The following is a 19,368-nucleotide window of genomic DNA, read 5'->3' on the forward strand; positions in this document are numbered from 1 at the left end:
ATTACTATGTGCTTATTTACATCGGTCATTGATCTTCAGTGTTAATATCATTAATCCATATTGGCGGAAAAATACTGGAAGTATTTCTGAGTAATTGCGGTTGCATACTAGTCGGGCAATTGAAGTCAAATCTTATCGGTATCAACTGTTACCTTTAGTCTTCAATGAGATCGGTTATCTACTAGACTGGTGTATTTTCTGTGAGGCATAAACACCGTGAGTTGGTCGATACACTCAAATATCGCACCGTGAATATCGCTTCAGTTGCTTCTATCATAAACTTACTATAATAAATAAGATATCGACTCATAAGATGTGGGCAGTGTGATAATACAAAAATTAAATATTTGTAATGTTTATTCATCGCTAGTTTTTATTATCTCATTAGCGTCGAGACATTTCGGTGTTTTTTATTTGTAGGAGGTCAAGTCTTTTTACATTTTGAATAAATTAAATAAATAATTAAATAAATAAATAAATAAATATTTAAATTACCTTAATACTAAGGTCTTCTAAGACAATAGTCCTGTTGTCATGTACTTGTCTTTTACTTGGTCTTAATCGTTGATGGCTTTAGTTATATCGTTCATTGAGAAGTATACTGATTTGACATATTAAGGACAACCTTCGTACATCGAAGATTTAGTGTAGTTGGAGCTTCGTAACATTCATTTGCCAATCTAATTTGATTAGCACTTGAATGTTTGATCGCAAGCTCCTTATATAAAGTCTTGTTTCTTCCATGTTCTCCCGTTTTTTCACTTCCTGAATATCCTTAAGGATTCAAAACCACCCTCTGTTTGAAACGTGAAACAACTTAATAATAATGATCAGTTAACATCTCATATCACTTTTGCACTTTGCTGCTTCTGATGATACTTCCCATATTTACTTATAGTTCTACACATACATATCTCAAACACGATACTATAATAGTTGAATAAGACTTAGTACTGAACATTATATTGAGTTGCCTTAACCTAGTAGTCTGGTCACACATCAGATTCTGCAATTTCTTCAACAGCGCTCTCATCGATCAATTCGTCGCTGTCCTCATCGTCATCGTCATCGTCATCGTCTTCGGCATCCTCAGGTTGTACCTCAGTATCGTTACTTCCAGTTTGTTCATTTTTCTGAGGTATCACTTCATCGCTATCATCGTCATCGTCATCATCGTCCACTAAAGATGTGATACCTTCGAAGATGTCGTCGTCGTCACTAGTCGGCTTCGTCGCAGTCACAGCTGCAGGAGCGGCAACAACGTCAACTTTGTTATTATCAGAGGATAATGATTGTACCTTTTCTGGGGAGCCCTCGTCGTATTCTAATTCGTCTTCCTCTTCCGCTGCAGGTTCCGTTGCTGGTTGAGCATTCTGGTCAGCCTTTTGAGCAGCGAGCGATTCCACAATTTTGTTTACTTCATTGTTTACATCTATTCCCTCTGGCTTCTGTTTTGGTGGAGCATCAATCTCGTTTTGGGCTGCGGCAGCATCAGCGAGATCAAGAAGAGCCTGAGTGTTAGCACCGACTGGTTCTTTAACAGGCACTGGCTTTCTCTTCTTCTTCTTGGATGGAGCTATTGGTCCAGGAGCATCAGATGACGAAACTGGCGCAACAGCAATTGCTTGATCGTCGTCATCGTCATCATCATCATCATCGTCGTCATCATCATCGTCATCATCATCGTCGTCGTCGTCTAAGGCGCCTAGAAGATCTTCACCGAAAAAAGACAATGCATCATCTTCATCATCTTCATCATCGTCGTCATCATCTTCATCTTCATCTACGGCAACAACTGGAGCAGCTGGTTGACTAACAGCCGACTGCTTCTGCTGATCGAGAATTACTGGTGCAGCGGGTGCAACTGCTACTGGGACATCATCTTCATCATCATCATCATCATCATCATCGTCATCAATTTCATCTTCAACTGATCCTAAAAACAGGACAAAGTTTGAAAAAAGTTCTGTGTTAACTTATTACTAAACGTTACCAATCAGATCATCATCATCGTCGTCATCATCATCGTCATCGGCATCATCATCTTCACCTGAATCATCGTCTCCTAAATCAAACTCATCCGAATCATCATCGTCGTCATCATCATCATCGCCACCTGAAACTGGCACAACTGGCACTGGAGCCACCTCTACCGCTGCTGCATCCGCAACATCATCAGCGGCTTGCCGATAGACTAAAGCCCCTTTTCGAACATTTCGTTGTACTGAGTGAAAACGGATTGACATCGTGAAAGCTTTTAGACATTTTATTCTCAGATTGATTAAATAAAAGCATACCTTCTACTGGTGCGGAGGCTGCAAAAGCGATTATTATGAGAATCAATAAAAGCTCAAGCAGAAATGTGACTTTCATTTTGAATTTTCTGTTGAAGAAAGAAAATAGTGATAGTTATTGCTGGGACGTTCTAATATACTGCCATTACTTGCACATTTGTGAAATGTTTTCGGGCAATTCTATGGACAGTGATCGTCAACGTGGTTTTTCCATCTCATCCCGAGTAGACAAAAATAGCTCAATAATATCAAATGTGGATAAGATTGAAAAATTAGATGTGGACATGATTGATATAAGAGATAAAAGATCATACGACAATATCAATATTTTGCACTTATAGAGATAACCGGTCAAGGGCCTCTCTTAAATAAAAATATAAAAAATATATACTTTGCACTAAAATATTATGAGGAGATCGAGTTAAGCATTCAGTACACTGTTTGTCTAATTGACAAATATTTGCTAAATTTTAAAAATATATTTGCTTTGTGTGTACTGACTTGTCAAATATTCGTTTATCAAATATTTGCAACACTGCGCATAACAAATATTTGCAGAAATGACAAATCGTGTACTGTCAAAACTGTTAAATATTTGATTATGTTTGCAACTCTTTACCGATGTTGAGTTGCAAATACTTACAAATAATTTTAAACTTGGACGAATTGACTGATCCGGAACGAAAAAGAAAAGAAAAAATAACATTGTCCTGTTTGTTTTAAGTGCGTTCTGGGATAGTAGATGGTTAAGTGTGTACACATAAATCTCAAAATAAAAATTTATGGATTTTCTCCGATAAATATGTGCGGATTATCCTCAGAGCAGTCCAATATTTTCCACATTGTTTAGAGATTCGGTTCCAAATGATGTTCCGTAGACAGTTCCTTGGAAATAAGATTTAAAAACAGATTATTCCACTCATGTGGTGTAATCGGACCTGGGGACCCAAACGTTCGGGGGAAAATAGAGGGAAATAGACCAAGGAAATCCCAGCAAACATGAAACAATTATGCGTCTACCGGCAGTATAAATAAAGTTAGAAGGAACTGCTCATAAGAAAAAAGGCGTAATCCTCCTTGATACAGCTGCGAGGTTTATAAATGTTGCAGCAAATTGCGAATTTTATAAATGTTGCAACAAAGTTGTAAAATTCTAGGGTACTCATTTCTAACATAGGGATTAATTCTCCAATGATAGATGATAGAAGATTCTTAAGGGCCTCATATATGGCCCGGCAAACCTCTGGAACAATTCTGGAGATTGTCGTCAGTGGAATCCTGAAAAAATATTGCATTGATGCTTTCTCCGGTAGCGCAGAATCTCAACGTCAGGGTTAATCTTTTTACTGGAGATATTGATTTGCTCATACTCGTGTCCTGCTTCTGGTTACCAATTTCAACTTCTTGTACAATGTCTAATGCGAGTTTGACGACAAACAATGTACTGTCTTTTGAACAACATTTGACAAATAGTCAAACAAAGTTTTCAAACATAGTATTTGACAAATAGGTTTTATTCAAATATTTGCTCATCGTGTACTGGCACATAACAAATAATCAGCAAACGTCAAATTTTGTTGAAACAGGCTATGACAAATATTTGTCGATTAAACAAACAGTGTACTGAAAGCTTTATGCTATATTTGTAATACACTTGTGACACATATATGATACCAATATCACTGTACAGCATAAAATTATATGTCTGTCACCCAGAATCACGCTGGTATCACGATAGCACGATGATTTCCGTACCCTGCCCTTCGACCGTTGTATTGTACGAAACAGAACATAATTTGTTGTTTGAAATGTCAAATAAGCCGTTTGACATATGAAATTAAAACAAACATTAAATTTTGCAAATTTTGCAAGCTGACTGAGTAAAAATCGTTTTTCTGCAATTCCGGATGATTTTTTTTCACAACAATGGCATAATAATTATTCGTAAGCCCATTATTTGCTACAATTTTGCTCTGAAGATGTCTTTATATTGATTTTGCCAGTTCTTGGGTTGTTTCCGGGATGATCTACCTTCACTTTTACATTATATTCAATGGTTTGAGTTCTGTATGTGATTTCATACATTTTGTGCAGGGATCCCATAGGTTTTAATTGGAATGAGGTCTGGGGATTGAAAAGTATGGGAGATCTTTGATTTGCCATTAGTCAGCATCTACTTTTTTAGATGAGAAGAATGTTTTGTACCATTGTTTTGGACAAATACAAAATTAGATCTATGACCCAATTGAACGGTGCTGGCTTTATCCTTCAAAATGTCCACATGAATATCATAGAATAGAGGGAATAAGGTCAGCAGAAATAATAGCCAAAACTCGCATATTTCTGCTAAAATACCTATACGAAGAATTGGAAAACTATGACGTTTTCATATCGATGAATTTACAATTTATTCAAAAAGTATGGGTAAATATTTTGTAATACTCATAAAAACTATAGTAACAGTTTATGATTTCTATACATTTTGAGGAAAAATATTGTTTTGGAAAGCGGTAGAATCAGTTTCAAAGCAAGCTGTCAAATTGATACAACGGTGGAAATGAAAGATGTACGCCATCTTGTCACTGTACGCGTACAGCGTGATATGAAAATCATTATGCGGAAATCATATGTTTGTCGATAGTATAAGATATGATCAATATCAAGTGCCATTAGTTTGTTCTTATCCATATGTTCATAGCATTTATTGATATTTGAAAGATATTTCAGTACAAATTTTTGATATATCAATTATATCAATCAAGTATGATATGGACAGTTTGTTTTGTTATTTTGTTCATGGCTTCTGTTTGGGATTTGGACGTTTAACGTTTGTTTTTGCCTTTCTCGTACAACAAAGTTGTACCGAAAGGCTATCATTTCACCCCAAAATCGAACTTTTTATAGAAGTCTCGGAGCAGTGTTGGGAAATGTACATTAAAACACTCTGATTATGCGAATGTTTACATTTTATCCAGTCAAATTTCATGCACCAAACAAGCCGAAACAGTTTTCGAAAAAAAATGTACGCGACATCGTGACATTTTTTTTCCGATGAGGCAAACTGTTTGTTTGCTGATACGTTAGAGTCGTGCCGGCGTGTAGTCAGCATTTGCATGAGATTTTTTGTTTCGGCTCGTGCGCAGCGTAAACAGCACATAATCGAGTTCAATTACCTGTGGCGCAAAGCTTAGAAGGAGTGCTATCCGTAGGTACTGATTTATTCGTTCTCATCTCTAAAATTGGCAAGGAGTAATGAAATGAATATTTCTCACCAAAAACATTAATACGTAGTGAAATTATTGTACGAAAACATTAATTGTGGGGAGAAAAAATAGAAAAAACCATGAGCTGACTGTCGTCTGCTTGGCGTGGCTGCTGCTGCGGCTGCCGTGGTTTTGTTTTTATTTTTTTGCATGGAAGAATGAATGGTAAAAAGAAATGTCAACCATTCCCGTCCCTGTCTCGGAGACCTATGATGTTATATACCAATCGACTCAGCTCGTCAAACTGAACAAATGGCTGTCTGTTCGTGTGGATGTGTGTGTGGATGTGTGTGTGTGTGTGTGCACACGAAAACCGAAAAACATGAGCCACTTTTTCATATAGTAATTCTTAACCGATTTTGATCACTATTGAATTTCATAACGATGGCTCATTCCAAAAAAATCTAAATATTAAGATAGTTATGAAACATAGTAATTAAGTTAGAGCATGCCATAAAATGCCTTGAGTGCTTGAAGTATCAACCTTCTATTCGATTTTGTACACGACTTTAGTACAACAATTGCAACGCAAGCTTTGATTGCATGCAAGTTACGACGCATAACGCCATATAACGTTTCTGCAGCTTTCTGGTATAATAAAAAACCTCGCATAAAACGCGCACGCTAATAATACGTGATAATACTTTACTTAGTGATTTTTAAAATCAATAATCAAATTATTTAGCATTTCAACGAATTTCCCGATAATGCATTTGATTTGTTGATTGGGTTGTTTAATAATGCACGAGTAAGGCACAATCACTGCTAGGTGGATCAATCTGGGTTTTTAATTGGATTTCGCCCCAAAGTGCATTGATACTGGTTCTTACCACAAAATGATTCATATTTGAAAACAAATCATGATTCCAATTTGATGTCGAAATCAAAATATGTTTTCTATATGCTCTCAAACTGTTGTCAGACTCCACCCCTTTCGCACGTATCTAATATTCATGTATCGTTTACCAATTTCCAACAGGTGAGAAAGAGATAGGCGAGTACACGAGGTGATGACGTCACCGTAAGTGGAGTATAACGCAAACAAACACAAGGATCATCTCGGATCATCACACACACACACACACACACACACACACACACACACACACACACACACACACACACACACACACACACACACACACACACACACACACACACACACACACACACACACACACACACACACACACACACACACACACACACACACACACACACACACAGCAGGGACTTTGTCCAAGGGCTTGACGCCTCCTGGACCCTGGTCAAGAACAAGAGAAAACCGAAGACGTCAAGGGCCGAAAAGAAGGCCCAGGCGAATGAGGGACTTTGTCCAAGGGCTTGACGCCTCCTGGACCCTGGTCAAGAACAAGAGAAAACCGAAGACGTCAAGGGCCGAAAAGAAGGCCCAGGCGAATGAGGGTAGCAAGAAGTCTAGGGTAGGCGCCAATCGCTCCAGGGGCGCTGCCCTAGTCATCACGGCGGACAAGGCTAAGTACTCGGATGTTTTGAAGGCGATGAGGAGTGACGTCAAGCTCGGTGAACTCGGCGCCGACGTACGTCGAATAAGACGTACCCGGATGGGCGCGATGATACTCGAGCTGAAGCGGGGCGTCTCGCAAAAGGGCGCCGCCTACAAGAAGTTGGCGGAGGAGGTCCTAGGCGAGACGGTCAAGGTGAGGGCACTCGACGGAGGTGAATCTAAGGGATAAAGACCTGGACGAGATCACTGAAGTCGAAGAGCTCGTCACGGCACTGCGGCGACAGTGTGAAGTGGAGACGACCACCGCAGCCGTTCGGCTACGGAAAGGTCCGGCAGGGACGCGGGTAGCATTGGTTCGGCTATCTGCAGCGGACGCCTCCAAGGTAGTCAAGTTAGGGAGCGTCAAGGTGGGATGGTCGGTATGCCCTGTGCGCATATACGAGCAACCCGAAGTTTGCTTCAAGTGCCTGGAACCGGGGCACAAGCAATGGGACTGCAAAGGCCCTGACAGAAGCAATCTCTGCCGACGCTGCGGATTGGAGGGACATAAGGCACAATGCTGCACGAACCCTCCCAATTGTTTGATTTGTTCCAGCAAAGCTGTGAACAGCAAGCACCCCATGGGGGGTTCGATGTGCCCGGCGTTTAAGCGTGCTGCAAAATCAAAGTGCAGGTAACGCAGCTGGCTTGCTTGGCCTCGCCCGAGTGTTTAGTGTGCGCAGGTTTAGGGGAAACGGCGGAACACGTGTTGTTCATGTGCTCCCGTTTTCGCGCAATGCGTGACCACATGCTTGCCACATGTGGTCTGAACACTACCCGGACAACCTAGTTCGGAGGATGTGTGAAGATGAAGTTGGCTGGAACGCCGTTTTATCGGCTATCACCCAAATCGTCTCGGAGCTACACAGAAGGTGGCGCGTGGACTCAAGGATGGCTAGTTCAGGCGCAAATAAGAAGTGGACCAAGGGATCGGAGTCGGCTTCATGGGTCATACCGGTGGTCATACTCTGTGGTCGAACTCGATCCTTTTATCGAACAAGTGGCCGCGCGAAGAACAACATGGTATCGTCGCTTTCGCGGCGTCGGTCAACCAGGCGGGTTCCGAGCCCGAGGACGGAAAGGGGTCCTCGTCAAGGCTGGGGCAGGCGTAGGCCTCGCGTCGGCAAGTCCCTCTGTGTGCTGGCGAATAGGCCCTATCGCAGAAAGGTCAATTTGGGGTGCACGCGGCATCATCATTCTTGATACCAGTCGTGCAGAGGGAAGCAGGCGCGAAGTCGACCCTTCCCACCTTCCGAGGACATAGGGCGTGGTAAGGCCACCTGGAAAGCCGGCAACGCGCTGGCACGATACCATGGTGTTCTTCTAGAAAAGCGAGTTACGATGTTCGGTGCTGCAAGGACACGCAGCTAACCTCGAGGGTGCGTTGTGCACTGGCCCCCCATTTGAAGCATTACTTTCTGGTTGTACCGAAGGGACTATGGGCTTGGCGGCAATGGAAACGGTTTAGCGGGTCGGGAATGTAGTCCTGCCTCCCTCGGTGATCCCTAACCCCGCACTTCCTGGTCAACCCAGGATGTCTGTTGAGCAAATTCCCCTCCATTGTTTAGGAAAAAAAAAAAAACACACACACACACACACACACACACTACCCCGAACAAGGGTAGTGGGACTGGGAAGCTGAACCCCGGTCAGGTACTTCCAAGACCGGGGGAGGAAGGACCTGGAAAGGTCCGTCCACCCAGGCAAGAGGGTGGTAAGGGGTTACGGTAGGCTGAGAACTCTCAGACGTCCCAGGCCAGGGAAATAGAGGGGGATGACGCCTCTTGGACCCTGGTCAAGAACAAGAGGAAACCGAAGACGTCAAGGGCCGAAAAGAAGGCCCAGGCGAATGAGGGTAGCAAGAAGTCTAGGGTAGGCGCCAATCGCTTCAGGGGCGATGCCCTAGTCATCAAGACGGACGAGGCTAAGTACTCGGACATCTTGGAGGCGATGTGGAGTGACGTCAAGCTCGGTGAACTCGGCTCCGACGTACATCGAATAAGATGTACCCGGATGGGCGAGATGATACTCGAGCTGAAGCGGGGCGTCTCGCAAAAGGGCGCCGCCTACAAGAAGTTGGCGGTGGAAGTCCTAGGCGAGACGGTCAAGGTGAGGGCACTCACGACGGAGGTGAATCTAAGGGTCAAAGGCCTGAACGAGATCACCGAAGAGCTCGTCACGGCACTGCGGCGACAGTGTGAAGTGGAGACGCCCACCGCAGCCGTTCGGCTACGGAAAGGTCCGGCAGGGACACAGGTAGCATTGGTTCGGCTATCTGCAGCGGATGCCTCCAAGGTAGTCAAGTTAGGGAGCGTCAAGGTGGGATGGTCGGTGTGCCCTGTGGGCATATACGAGCAACCCGAAGTTTGCTTCAAGTGCCTGGAACCGGGGCACAAGCAATGGGACTGCAAAGGCCCTGACAGAAGCTAGCTCTGTCGACGCTGCGGATTGGAGGGACATAAGGCACAATGCTGCACGAACCCTCCCAATTGTTTGATTTGTTCCAGCAAAGCTGTGAACAGCAAGCACCCCATGGGGGGTTCGAAGTTCCCGGCGTTTAAGCGTGCTGCAAAATCACAGTGCAGATAACGCAGCTGGCTTGCTCGGCCTCGCCCGAGTGTTTGGTGTGCGCAGGTTTAGAGGAAACGGCGGAACACGTGTTGTTCGTGTGCCCACGTTTTCGCGCAATGCGTGACCACATGCTTGCCACTTGCGGTCTGGACACTACCCCGGACATCCTCATTCGGAGGATGTGTAAAGATGAAGTTGGCTGGAACGCCGTTTTATCGGCTATCGTCCAAATCGTCTCGGAGCAACACAGAAGGTGGCGCGTGGACTCAAGGATGGCTAGTTCAGGCGCAAACAAGAGGTGGTCCAAGGGTTCGGAGTCGGCTTCATGGGTCATACCGGTGGTCATGGCCTGTGGTCGAACTCGATCCTTTTATCGAACAAGTGGCCGCGCAATGAACAACATGGTATCGTCGCTTTCGCGGCGTCGGTCAACCGGGCGGGTTCCGAGCCCGAGGGCGGAAAGGGGTCCTCGTGAAGGCTGGAGCAGGCGTAGGCACCGCGTCGGCAAGTCCCTCTGTGTGTTGGCGAACAGACCCTATCGCAGAGAGGTCAATTTAGGGTGCACGCGGCATCATCATTCTTGATACCAGTCGTGCAGAGGGAAACAGGCGCGAAATCGACCCTTCCGAGGACATAGGGCGTGGTAAGGTCACCTGGAAAGACGGCAATGCGCTGGCACGATACCATGGTGTTCTTCTAAAAAAGCGATGCTGCAAGGACACGTAGCTAACCTCGAGGGTGCATCGTGCACTGGCCCCCCTTTGAAGCATTACTTTCTGGTTGTACCGAAAGGACTATGGGCTCGGCGGCAATGGAAACGGTTTAGCGGGTCGGGGATGTAGTCCTGCCTCTCTCGGTGATCCCTAACACCGCACTTCCTGGTCAACCCAGGATGTCTGTTGAGCAGATTCCCCCTCCACTGCTTAGGAAGAAAAAAAAACACACACACACGGTGAGACTGGACTCTATGGTGAAATGGCTGCAGGAGTGGGACAATGCGGATAATGGAAGGTGGACCCATCGGCTCATCCCCAATGTGTCGACGTGGGTGAACAGGGAGCATGGTGAGGTGAACTTTTACCTTACACAGTTCCTGTCCGGACACGGTTGTTTCCGCCAATATTTGCACCGGCGTGGCCATGCGTCATTGCCATTCTGCCAGGCGTGTATCAACGTGGAGGAGACTCCAGAGCACGTGATATTCAACTGCCCGAGGTTTGCGGAGGCACGTAGAAGAAGGCGGACATAAGGGCGGACAACATCGCAGAGCGAATGTGTCGCAATGAAGGTATATGGCATGCGGCAACCAGAGTTGTGACACAAATAATGTCAGAGCTGCAGCGTCGATGGAGAAGGGACCAGCAAGTAAGCGTCGGTTTGGAGGGAAATCCAGCACAGTGAGCAGTGTTTGGTCTCGAGTCTTTGGGGCGCCACTGAACCGGAAGTCTTCTGCCAACCGGAATCGTCGGACCGACCTCGGCACTCGAACCGTCAACCTGCTGAAGAAAGAAGAAAGAAGAAGGAAGTGCTTCGGGTATGTAGGGCACCGCCAGTGCGGACGTTATCCACCACCGGAACTGCCGGACCACCTCTGCAACCCGAAGACGAAGTCGGCGCAATGCGCGAAAGCGTCCCCTGCGATAGCCGCCGGTAGTCGGGGCACCATCAGTGCGGAAGTTTCCCTCACCGGAACTGGTGGACCCCCCTCGACACCGGGGAAAGTCAGGAGGAAGTTTGGAAGTTTGTGGCACAGCCGCCAAGGGATCGAGACAAAGTAGCAGTGGATCTCAGCAAGCCAGTTGGCGAACTAGCCTAAGCTAGGGGCCGGAATTTTAGAAGAAGTGCATGAGCACCAACCCCCCCCCCCCCGTGGTCGCAGCATCCCGTGGTCCCGGGGGGATCGAGGCAAGGAGGCAAAGGGACCCGGTTTATCCGGGCGGCACATTTTTAGCAGGTCGGGAGGAGCCCATCCCTGTTCGCCTTCGAGCATAGTGTGGATGCTCGAGGTGTCTGTCACGCAGGTTTTTCCAATGCCTTAAACCCTTGTATAAATAAAACACACACACACCACTCGGGGACGCCCACTGACGCTTGAATACTCGGGAAGGTGACTGCGTATAAGAAGCACTGCTGTTGGTGGAATAATCAATTGAAGATCATATCATAAGGCGCCAGTTATGAATTTCGATTGTCCGGTAGGGGCCATCCAGAAACCACGTGGTCATATTTTTGAAGATTTTCAACCCCCCCTCCCCCCATGTGGCTTATCGTGGTCATTTCGCTTCGCTAGAGTAAGACTCATGACAAATTGCCATTCTGCAGCACTAGATGACAATCAACAGGTATCAGCATCGCGTTTCGTACATAACACATGGTAAAACATTCATTTTTACTACTAAAATATGTATTTTAAAAGTATGTAGCCAGGTTGCCTATTATGGCCACCCCCGGGTCCATAATACGCAACATCGAGTTTGTTTACATACGTATTATGGTTTTCCCACATGTTCCTGTTGCCTATTATGGACCCCCCTTCTGTGCTAGTAATGGACCCTCTAGCGCGTTTACATTCATAAATTAGTTAATATAACTAAATTCCAGTCTCCCAGTGCAAAACAATTGGATGGAACTACTACCCTGATAAGTGAAGCAACTTTATCCTATGGAAGTTTGCAGGAAATTGTAGATTCAAGCGTAAACTCTCGGTTTTTGTTCAGGGAGTCCATTATACGCACGGGGTCCATTACTAGCACTCACTCCCTATCCCTATATTATAAATTTTTTTATTAGTGATTTTTTTCAAATAATTATAAAGTTCATCACTGAATATCCCTATAGATTCCTAAGAGTTTTTGGGAACTTCCGTAGCTCTGGAGGTACTGGAAATTCTTAAGATATATTAACCTTAGCGAAGCATCTGAACTGAACTCTTACAACAACAAAATTATCAGAGAATTACAAAGTTAATATGTAATCGTAGATATGCAAATAAAACCTCCTACTGTTGTTTCCTTTGAGTAGCATTCCTGTAGAAATTCCAGTTTTGCTTTCAGAATCATCAAATTGGTTTACATTCCAATATTAACAGGTATTAACAGGTTTCAGTATAAATTAGAAAAAAAAATCCAGCTTACTTTTTTTACAGAATCTCTAAAGATTTTTTTTTCAAAATCCTGGGCAACTTTAATGAATCTTCAAAGGAAATTCTTCTAAATTTCCAATGGAATTTTTTTTCGTTTTCCAAAAGAAATTCTTGGACATTTTCAGCAGTTTTTTTTTAAATTTCCAAAACAAATTATTTGGAATATGCCAAAATATTTCCGATGGAAATTCCTAAGATTTTCCAGTAGAAAATCGAAAAAAGTTCATCTGAAACAACAATAATGAATTTCGCGAGGAAATTCCGATGTTTTTACAAGTGAAAATAACGAAAAAATTGTACTTTTGAAGGAATTCTTTAAAAAATTAAATCAAAATTTTAAAGATTTTCTGATGTGAAAATTCCTTAAAATTTCTAAATCATTTTCTGTGCATCTTTGCATGGTAAAGATTTAAAGCAATGTTTTGCTGAATCTACAAAGAAATCAAAATGACTTTCCGAAGAAGAATGAATTCCCGATGAAATTATGGAAGAATTTATGGTACAAATTTAAAAAAAACAAGAATCTCGAGAATTCTAAAGATTTATTTTTTGAAAATCCAAAGAATTTTTTGAAGATAATCCATAGACTCTTCCGTGGAAATTCTAAATAATGCCTCGAATAAAAAAATACTTGGAAAATTTTAAAAAATGTGATAGAATTCACAAAGAGCGTAAAAAAGTATTCCGAAAAAACTTCATTTCAAAATTCCAAATTTGAAAAAAAAATCCAGAAACAAAGAATCAACGGAAATATCAAAGTGTTTCATGTGGTATTGGCTGTTTAATATCTTTCGGAAATTCAGAAGAGTTTTTATTGAAAAATTTAGAAGTCTTCTTCTTCTTCTATGGCTCCATATTTCAACTGGAAGTTGGTCTGCTTTTCAACTTAGTATATTCTATTAGCATTTCCTTTGTTATAAATTGAAAGCTTTTATATGCCAGCCATTGCACGATTATATATCTTGTGTAGCTAGTACGATAGATACACTATACCTAGGATGTCGAGAATGTTTCCCACCCGAACACATCCTAGACAGGAACGAGAATCGAACTCGTCATCTCCGGGTTAGCAACCCTACGCCTTTGCTCGCGAAGCTAACTGGAGACTAAACATTTTCAAGTGCACTCCTCAAAATGTTCGAAAAACTTCTTTTGGAAATAAAGAAGAATTTCTGGTGAAGATTCGAAAGAACTTGTCGTAGAAAATTTCATTAGAATGTAAAAAGAATATAGGGAGTGAGAGCTAGTAATGGACCCCGTGCGTATAATGGACCCCCTGAACAAAAACCGAGAGTTTACGCTTGAATCTACAATTTCCCGCAAACTTCCATAGGATAAAGTTGCTTCACTTATCAGGGTAGTAGTTCCATCCAATTGTTCTGCACTGGGAGACTGGAATTTAGTTATATTAACTAATTTATGAATGTAAACGCGCTAGAGGGTCCATTACTAGCACAGAAGGGGGGGTCCATAATAGGCAACAGGAACATGTGGAAATGGGGACCATAATACGTATGTAAACAAACTCGATGTTGCGTATTATGGACCCAGGGGTAACCATAATAGGCATCCTGGCTACATACTTTTAAAATACATATTTTAGTAGTAAAAATGAATGTTTTACCATGTGTTATGTACGAAACGCGATGCTGCTACCTGTTGATTGTCATCTAGTGCTGCAGAATGGCAATTTGTCATGAGTCTTACTCTAGCGAAGCGATTGAAGTAAGTTTCCGTCGTTAAGGGGTCCATTACTAGCACTCACTCCCTATATGAAAATTTGAACATTTTTTTTTTCACCGAAAATTATATGTATTTCCCACGAGACTGTTTTGAATATTCAGACAGAATTCACATGGAATTTTTTTCGGAGTTTTAAGGAAATTTTTTCGCAATTTACACATTTTATTAACAATTTGTAGCAAAATTTCCAAGCAAAATTGTTCAGAGAGAACTGTTCAAAAATCATTCTGAATGCCAGCACTTTATCAGGATTATATTAAGTAATGTCAAAGTTTTTACAGCAAATTTCTTTACTGGATTTTTCCTGAATATCCACAAGAAATTCTTTTGAAGTTTTTTTCTTGGATTATTGTAAAAACATGAATATTTTTCGAATTTGTAGCTGCAGTCCGCTGATGCAAAAGTGTCGGTGGCGTGATGCCAAAAACCATCTGCGGCGGGGGCGTGGCGCGGCGGATTTTTTTTTATATTTTCCCATTTTTCCTTTCCAAATTTTTGTTGTGGAAATTGAGACTGAATCGCAACCTGTTTTTTCGTTTACTTTTTAATGGAAAAAGGATCTAAGGCTAAGATGGTCAAATAGCGCAGATATGCATCGGCGTTACGACCGACGCTGCGTTACCGGTTTTTTCTCGATGCACACCTGCGTCTTTTTAACGCTGAGTTGAAAAGACGCTACGTGAGCATCGGCCCTAAAATGCGCTTTGCGTTTAATGATTAAATCATTAAATTTTAATGATTTGTATTTTTTACACCGCTATTGTTATTCACCAAAAGTTTTTCGTGTAAAAAAACCACGTGGTTGGAGAGCAACACCCCCCTCCCCCCATGTGGCTTATCGTGGTCATTTTCCAAACCCCCCCCTCCCCCCATATATGACCACGTGGTTTCTGGACGGCCCCGTACGCTGAGTGTATAGTTGGACCATATCGGCACCAACATTTCAAAAGGGCGAAACTGCTTTTGTAAACAAGAGCTTCCCACGTCGCTGGTGGGCTAATTTTAGCCAACCCACGCAATTTAACACCACTGATGGAAGCACCGATTCCTCTTCTTTCATTCAATGGCGCTGGATTGCGTGGGTGGACACAAATAAGCCCGCCAGCGACGTGAGAAGCTCTTGTTTACAAAAGCAGTTTCGCCCTTTTGAAATGTTGATGCCGATATTTGTTATTTTGTCCTAGTGTCATTTTTCTACAAGTTCTACTACTACAAGTATACTGCATATTATTGTGAATCTGCCTAATCATTTTAGTATCATCATGAAACGCTTCAAATATAACACCTTCCTGAGCACACGTAAGCATATAATTGAAATTTCTTCTTTACTGATATATACTTATATTCTCTATTTCAAACCAATCACATAATTGCATCACTAATGCAATATAATGAAAAGTATTTACAGCTTGCCAATTACATACAGTGCCTGACTTCGTTCATAGTCAACTTCTACCTTAAACTTGTGTATACGTATAGAGTGAAACAGAAATCAATAGCATCGATAGAGAAGCTAATTGACTTCAAAACGGAAATAATAATTATTCATCAAGTCTTGCACTGGTGCACACCTATGGGTTTCAATTCAATAAAACAGAGCAAAAATATGCGAGAAAGCGCCTACTTATCCAACCAGCAAAAACATCTGTGCTGGATGGAAAGTGAACTTTCTTTTGACCGACACATTGAATTCCGTTATCGTGAAACCAACCAAACCTGTTCTTCGTAACGTTTTTGCATATTTTATGGTATCGTTAGCCCAAAATTAATCACGTAAGTTTTTTCATATTTCCATATTTCATTTAAAAAATGGAAAAGTTGAAAGAAAATGTATGTGTGCATATAAATATGATATAACGAAAAATACCTTGATTATCAAGCATAAATAAAAAAAGAAAGTGTTACACGAAGAAGCCAGTTTCAAGGCCTTTTGATGATGTGGGTATGGCTGGTTGAAATAAATCTTAAGCAGACATAACAAAAAGGAAAGTTGAAACAGGTTTCACCATTCGCTTTGGTGTAGTTCATTGCACCCTCTGCGTCTATTCATTCGTTAGGATGGATATTCCAATTATAGCTGTATTAAGGAATTTGATTCATTCAAATTAGTGATTTGATGGCGTTGTTGAAATAAAGGCTACGAGATGAGCCGACCTAGGGCCGAAAATCTCGTTAATAAAAACAAATAATCTCCTTTTCTATATAATAAAAATGAAATGGTCTGTGTTCGTATCCGCATAACTCGAAATCGGCTGGATGGATTTTCTCCATTCCTTCAGCAAATATGTCTGTTATCGTTTCCGACGGGTTTATATGATATTTTCTCATGCGAAAATCACGAGTAAATCCTGAAAACCTAAAATCAAGAATCGTATCGAAACTTCGCATAGTCAGTTCAGAACGGGCATTTTCGCATACTAGGCGGGACAACGTCTGCTGGGTCGACTAGTAATAAACTGGGTGATGCGGATAGAATCGATTTGGTTGTCAAACTGAAGCCAAAATTTTCTATTGTGCCGGAGCCAAACATTGAAGATTGTGGTTATGTTCGTTCCTGATTTAATATTGAGAAGTATTGTTATGATTTGAGAAAAAAATAAAAATTAACTTATTTTGAGTTTAGTATTCTTTGTAAAAAATATTTTCACATTATATTTCTAGTGCCAAATTAGTAGGAATGCAACTAAAAAGCAATCGTTACTAAATTTCACAAGATTCAGCAACTGATTGGAGCAGGAATGTATGCAAATCCTCGTGAAGTCATGTAGAGTCTCGCGCATGTTTGCGCCCTCGTGCATCATGGAAAGAGAAATTGGAAGATCGGGAAATGTTTGACAGCCAAGTAACTGCAAAACAATTTTGTTTATGCGAGTGATTGCGGTGTATCGTTTGGCGCCGTACTTTTCGACAGTGATTGGCCGCGTGAAGTTTTGTGCAAGTTCCCATTTGGGAAAATAACAACAGCCACGCAGTGTATTACATTCCGAAAATCGGACAATTATACTCAATTAAGTTAAAAACTGGAATAGGGGACTAGTGAAGTATCGTATCGAAGTACATACCTGTCAAGGTACAATTAAGTGGTGGAATTAAATGGGATTTGTATTTGTATTTATTTCCTTTCATCCAACTGGCCAGACATGGCCTTATTGAATACTTATAGATAAAATAAGAATAATCATTACAATTAAATTTCATTAGGTACAGCACAATCATCGAATAACTACAGTTTTATACATTATTTGCATCGTGATAACAATAATAAAATAGAATAACCCACGCAACATACAATATAATAGTTCACACAACATAATTGACGTTAATCGATTATTCATTCGCAAAAATACACACAAGACTAAAAATACATTAATGTGGCTTCCAAGTTTCATTATTATTAGTAACAAACTCCCGGATCCTTATCGATTTCGGCCAAGTTGATATCTTTAGTGCTAACAGTTTATGCTGCATACTGAGGACGACCTTAAAGGAGATATAGTCCAATGCTTCCGTATTCTTCCACTTTGGTACAAGCTTTACCACATCGAAATTCGTTAAAGGCGTACCAAGGCAATGTGACACCATCAGTCGAACATCCTTTTCGCTTGCATTTTTATCAATATTAGATAAAAATAACGAAAATGTCTCAATCTCATTCGCGGCATGTTCTGATAAGTAAGCGATCTCGTTTGTGCCTCCGCAGACAATGAGGAACAGCAACTGGCTTTCCTATGACTTTTGCGAGTGTATCGACGACTTCAGCTACCGTACGCTTTAGATCATTAATTTGATCCTCCACTGAACGGTATGTTTCGGTGCTTGTGGCAGCATCTATTGACTGGAATGGTTTGGTGGTAGTGGCAGCATAGGAATTTGTTCTTTTTCTCATCTTGCAAAATAATGACATGCATGTCATTCGGTCAAATCGGTTTCTGTTACCCCAACACAGTCAGCGTGAAACCATTTGGCACACCTTCCTTCGCACACTGTATGTAGATCAGTAACGTTGATAGCAAGAGAGCATTTCTCGCAATAATTCATTGTCATGTCTAATTGTGAAGAATGGCCGACAGTATAATAATCCGGTTATCGATAATATTTTGGGGAGATTCCGAGCAAACACGTGAAATATAGTTCTCAAATCAATGCACTGGTGATAACGACAAGCACTGTAGTTTTGAATTTTAGGTATTACAATTTTTTAACACTTCAACACGTAACAAATTTGCGTTAACGGGAGGCGATAAACAGTGCAGCGACACTTCTTAAGCAGTGTACAAACTCGTCTTATGACAAGTGAAGGCATTCCACTAAAAAGCTCAAAATAATTTTCTTAATAATAATAAAGATAAAAAAAATACAACATGGTTGATTTCCTGGCAACCTGCACCACAGCCTCAACGATTGCTGTCTGCAAGCCCTATTTGAAAGGAATGCGCATTAATTGAGAAGTGATTGAACATAAGCTGACACATTACCTTAATAAAGTCCCGGCTAAGGTCCGACCCTTGAACCACTCAAAATAATTTTCACTTAGAAGCTACTTGAAAACATATACAGATATTTTCCATGTAGTTTCGTGTGTAAAAGTTAAATGATTTATTAGTGATGGCACTCATTATTCTCAATTCACTAGAAAATAAAATAAAATTTAAGTGAATTTTTGTTTGACCATCCTATAGGATATATATGTATACTTAAATTTTAAGTGAAACTTTCATCATTTTTTTTCTATAGTATCCCTATTAGTGATGTGTATCCCGTCCACTAGATGCGGACGAGGGCAAAAATAGGAGTATAAAACTATTTCATACTCAAACATTTTGCTTCGCA

At 41.6% G+C, this 19,368-nt stretch overlaps 1 protein-coding gene across 2 annotated transcripts in view; it reads right to left on the reverse strand.

Moving 5' to 3' along the window:
• Positions 1-346: 346 nt before the first annotated feature.
• The window catches only part of LOC134203204 (coiled-coil domain-containing protein 1-like), a 42,309-nt gene continuing 23,287 nt past the window's right edge, over positions 347-19,368 (reverse strand). The window contains exons 2-5 of one of the 2 annotated variants that reach the window (XM_062678089.1): positions 2,298-2,383; positions 1,994-2,224; positions 1,299-1,936; positions 1,104-1,243 (exon numbers count right to left, since the gene is read on the reverse strand). In XM_062678089.1, the coding sequence (XP_062534073.1) occupies positions 1,238-1,243; positions 1,299-1,936; positions 1,994-2,224; positions 2,298-2,373 (951 nt within the window). In that variant the 5' untranslated portion in view covers positions 2,374-2,383 and the 3' untranslated portion in view covers positions 1,104-1,237. Of the gene's footprint in view, positions 1,937-1,993; positions 2,225-2,297; positions 2,384-19,368 lie in introns of both variants that reach the window. The other variant, XM_062678087.1, reaches the window with a different exon arrangement.

Source organism: Armigeres subalbatus, unplaced genomic scaffold (assembly GCF_024139115.2).
Source record: "Armigeres subalbatus isolate Guangzhou_Male unplaced genomic scaffold, GZ_Asu_2 Contig1672, whole genome shotgun sequence".
NCBI lineage: Eukaryota > Metazoa > Arthropoda > Insecta > Diptera > Culicidae > Armigeres > Armigeres subalbatus.